Here is a 4,321-nt window from a genome sequence, read left to right on the forward strand (position 1 = left end):
AATTATAATGCATTTTAGCAATTAGAAAACATCTAGTTTTCAATCTAATTGTGTTTATGTAACAAACGTATACAATACTTAATTTCTCAAAAGAGAGAAAATAACAAATAAAACCGTCTGATCATTAGCTCCTTGCGACGATGTTTACGTTTGAACCGCGCCTTATAAATACCATCGTGTCGTTGACGTCATATACAATATAAGGATATCTGTGCTGTGAAATGAAATAAGATAATCTACAAATTAAATAATAATAAAATAATTTAAATTAATATATTTTATAGTATTTTAAAAAATGAGAGAGAAAAATGTGAATAAAAATATTATTATAATATAAATTTTGATTTGATATTTGAAAAAGTTAAATTATTTTTTATGTTTTGTTTAAAAGTTTAGGAAAATTATAATTATTAAATAATTATTAGATGAAAAAGATGAAAATTTGAAATTAAAAAATATTTTTATTTGGAGTTTGGATTATGGGTGTGCATTCAAACAGGATTTTTTTTTTCGGTTCGATTCGGAACCCATAAATCCGAATCAATTCTGGCAGTTATCCTCCAAATCCCATTATTTAATTAGTTATTCGTAATCGGGTGTTTTTTTATAAACCAAAATTTTTGTTTCAAAACGACATTATTTATATATATATAAAACGATGTCGTTTTGCGGTACAAAAACTATAGTTAAAAAAAAATTAGAGTTAAAAAAAAAACTAGAGTTAAAATTGGATATTGGTTATAATACGGGTATTCGGTTTTGGAACAGGATACCCTCTCAGTTTGTAACCGGATCAGGATATTTCTAGAATCCGGATGTACACCCTTAATTTAAATATTAAAATGAGATGAGATAAGATATAATGAATTAAAAAGATTTTACTATCCAAATCCGACCTTAGTTGTAAGGGAATTATTCTCAAATAATATGATAGATTGTAAATTCGAGTTTCCATTAGATATCAAAGAATACGTACGAGACTCGTATCCATTATGTCTAACCTCTATTACTCTAACCTTCTTTCTGTTTTGGTATTTTTTTTTTTCCTTATCAGAAATTTGGAAAGAAAAGTAGGAAGGGATCACGATTGAGGGCTAAAATTTAGGAGGAACAAGATTAAGCATAATATCTACAAATAGTAATGAATTAATTTAAGTTTAAATGTTTTTATTATTATTTGAGAAAAGAGAGAAAGAAAAAATAAATAAATTTAAAAATGCCTAAAAATATTTAAGAACAGTGAATCCCCAAACGAGCCTTAAAGGGCCACCTTATCAATAACAGTGTGTAATGTTCCTCATGCGAGTCCTCAAAACATTTCATGCTATTTGCCTCTATCCATTAACCGACAAAGCAAAACCCATTACTCCCACCTAACCAAATCCCTAATAATATTACTCCTCCCCTCAGCCTCTTTCTTCGCTCTCGAAAAACAACCTGATCTGAGTATTCAGAGCAGAGAGAGAGAAAGAGAAAGGGTGAGGCGGAGGCTCTCACATGGAGACAACTCATGAAGTCGGTTCCGAGTATAACCATGGACAAAGGCTTGATGTTTTCGATGATTCCGAGGCTCGCCTCAACAAATACACATTCATTTGTGCTCTTTTGGCATCCTCAACTTCCATTCTTCTGGGTTATGGTGAGTCAAATCGGTTCACAGTACTGCTTGCTTGCTAGCTCTGTTTTCTCACCTGAATTAATGCACAAAATTCAAACTCCTAGGCAATGCTATTTCTGATCTGCTCATAACCAAAACCCACAAAAGCAAGATTATATATATATATATATGTAACAATATTTGGGCTGAAAATCCGCATGTACATGCAGATATTGGGGTGATGAGTGGTGCAGCGCTGTATATAAAAGAAAACCTCAAAATCACATCGATCCAAGAGGAGGTTTTGGTGGGTACCCTAAACGTGTTTTCTTTAGTGGGATCACTTCTTTCCGGTAGGACTTCTGATTACATAGGTAGGCGTTACACCATAGTCTTGGCCGCAGCAACATTTCTAATCGGTGCACTTCTGATGGGCCTTGCACCGTCGTTCCGTTTCCTCATGGCGGGCCGCATTATCGCCGGCATCGGCGTTGGATACTCTCTCATGATCGCTCCCCTCTACACCGCCGAACTCTCCCCCTCCATGAGCCGCGGTTTCCTCACTTCCCTCCCAGAAGTTTGCATCACTTTCGGCATCCTACTCGGTTATATTCTCAACTATGCCTTATCGAGTCTCCCACAGCACATCAATTGGAGACTAATGCTGGGTCTCGCAGCCATACCAGCTATAGCTATTGGCTTGGGCGTCATGGCAATGCCCGAGTCCCCTCGCTGGCTCGCCATGCAAGGCCGAGTGAACCAGGCAAAGGAGGTTTTGATTAAAACATCGAACACTTTGGAAGAAGCAGAGTCGAGACTGGAGAAAATAACCAAAGCTGCCTCAGTTTTAGTCACGAACCCAGCTGCAAGCCCAGACTCGGCCCACGAAAGCCATTGGAGTGGAAAAGGGGTTTGGAAGGAGCTTTTGTTAAGGCCCTCAAGGCCCATTAAACGCATGCTAATTGCAGCTATAGGAATTAACTTCTTCATGCAGGCTTCTGGGAACGATGCAGTTATATACTACAGCCCTGAAGTGTTCAAGGCTGCTGGGATACATAGTAAAAAACAGCTGTTTGGTATTAATGTGATAATGGGTCTTTCCAAGACTTCCTTTGTTTTGTTTTCGGCCTTTTACTTGGACCGGTTCGGGAGGCGGCCCCTTTTACTTGTGGGATCGGCTGGTATGGCCATCTCGTTAGCTGGGCTGGGCCTGGGCTCGAAGTTTCTTGATCAATCCGAAAGTAAGCCGGTGTGGGCCATCGTGTTGTGCATCCTGGCGGTATGTGCCGATGTTTCATTATTTTCAATTGGGCTTGGGCCAATCACATGGGTGTACTCGTCAGAGATATTTCCTATGAGGCTAAGGGCCCAGGGTTCGAGCCTAGCCATTTCAGTGAACCGGCTGGTGAGTGGGGTGGTGTCAATGACGTTTCTGACTATTTCCAAGAAGATAACATTTGGGGGAATGTTTTTTGTGCTGGCGGGAATAATGGTAATGGGCACCGTGTTCTTTTATGCTTTTTTGCCGGAGACAAAGGGCAAGAGCTTAGAAGAAATAGGAGCTCTATTTGAGAACAAAGCTAGAAAGATGGATAATAGGGGAGGGGAAATGGAAGTTGTGTAGCTAAAGTTAGGATTGTTTTGAGACATAAATTGCTGCTTATAAATATAAAACCTACACGTTGTTACTTACACTAAAAACTTACCCAAGTTTGGAGTATTTGTATCATCTTGTAGGCTAAGTTATTCTATTCTCGAGCCAGCATGAAGAACATACTGTTCACATCACTTAAATGATAAAATCTAATTTGTAAGATTTAAAATCTAAAATTTATATTTTAAATCAAATTAAGTCATATAAGTATTATTTTACTAGTTTGTGTTTCTTTGATTGGAATCTCATTCGGCTTTACCCTTTTCTGCTTTGAACTTATGGGCTTCAAATCCTACAAAGGTGAGACGGAGCTAAAGTTGGCCCATTAGCTGGAGTTAAAGTCAAACCATATAAAAAATAATAATTTTTATAGAATTTACTTTATAAAAACCCCTTAATATTTCATAAATACTTTTCATCCCGAATACCTCTTCCACCCAGAAACACCAAGGGCTGCAATGCGTCTAGCATTGAGTCAAGCTGCAGTGAACCCCTAGAAAACCTTTTTCAATGATCTATATGGAAAGATAAGGGACAAGATCAATTATTTTCTACTTGCATCATATATATACATATATATATATATATATTAATAATTGCAGAAGAACGTAAGAAAAGAAAGAACATGCACGTTATATGTAAAGAGCAGTGTTACTTTATCGCTTAGAAAAATTTGCTACGACTTACTGTTAGGTTAAAATCATCTTTTTATTTTTTTAAATTTTTTTTTCATTTTTTTTAATCATTTTAAAATTTTTAAAAAAAATATAAAAAAATTAATATATTAATAATTACTTTCTTAATTATTAAATAAAAAAAATAAAAAATAAAAAATAAAATGTCAAAATAAAATATCAAAATAACATTTTTGACATGAAAGGTAAGTGCAAGACAGTGTTGCAGTAGTTCACGGGTGCTGAACATGCTGGTGCTGGCATAGAACTACTGGACAATGGACATGCAGTGTAATGGTACGACGAGTAACCCAGCTAGCTATATTATATTATATATTCAGTACTTTTCCATGCACGATATGGCCGCCTACAACAAATTCAGCCAATTCTTCCTCT

At 36.2% G+C, this 4,321-nt stretch overlaps 1 protein-coding gene across 1 annotated transcript; it reads left to right on the forward strand.

Annotated features, from left to right (window-relative positions):
- Window positions 1-1,333: 1,333 nt before the first annotated feature.
- On the forward strand, window positions 1,334-3,352 carry LOC109021101 (polyol transporter 5-like). The gene is made up of 2 exons (XM_019003654.2): window positions 1,334-1,639; window positions 1,828-3,352. Exons 1-2 carry the CDS (start codon window positions 1,498-1,500, stop codon window positions 3,219-3,221), a joined length of 1,536 nt encoding a protein of 511 aa, XP_018859199.2. The 5' UTR covers window positions 1,334-1,497; the 3' UTR covers window positions 3,222-3,352.
- Window positions 3,353-4,321: the final 969 nt, after the last annotated feature.

Source organism: Juglans regia, chromosome 10, assembly GCF_001411555.2.
Source record: "Juglans regia cultivar Chandler chromosome 10, Walnut 2.0, whole genome shotgun sequence".
In the NCBI taxonomy this organism is placed as follows: domain Eukaryota; kingdom Viridiplantae; phylum Streptophyta; class Magnoliopsida; order Fagales; family Juglandaceae; genus Juglans; species Juglans regia.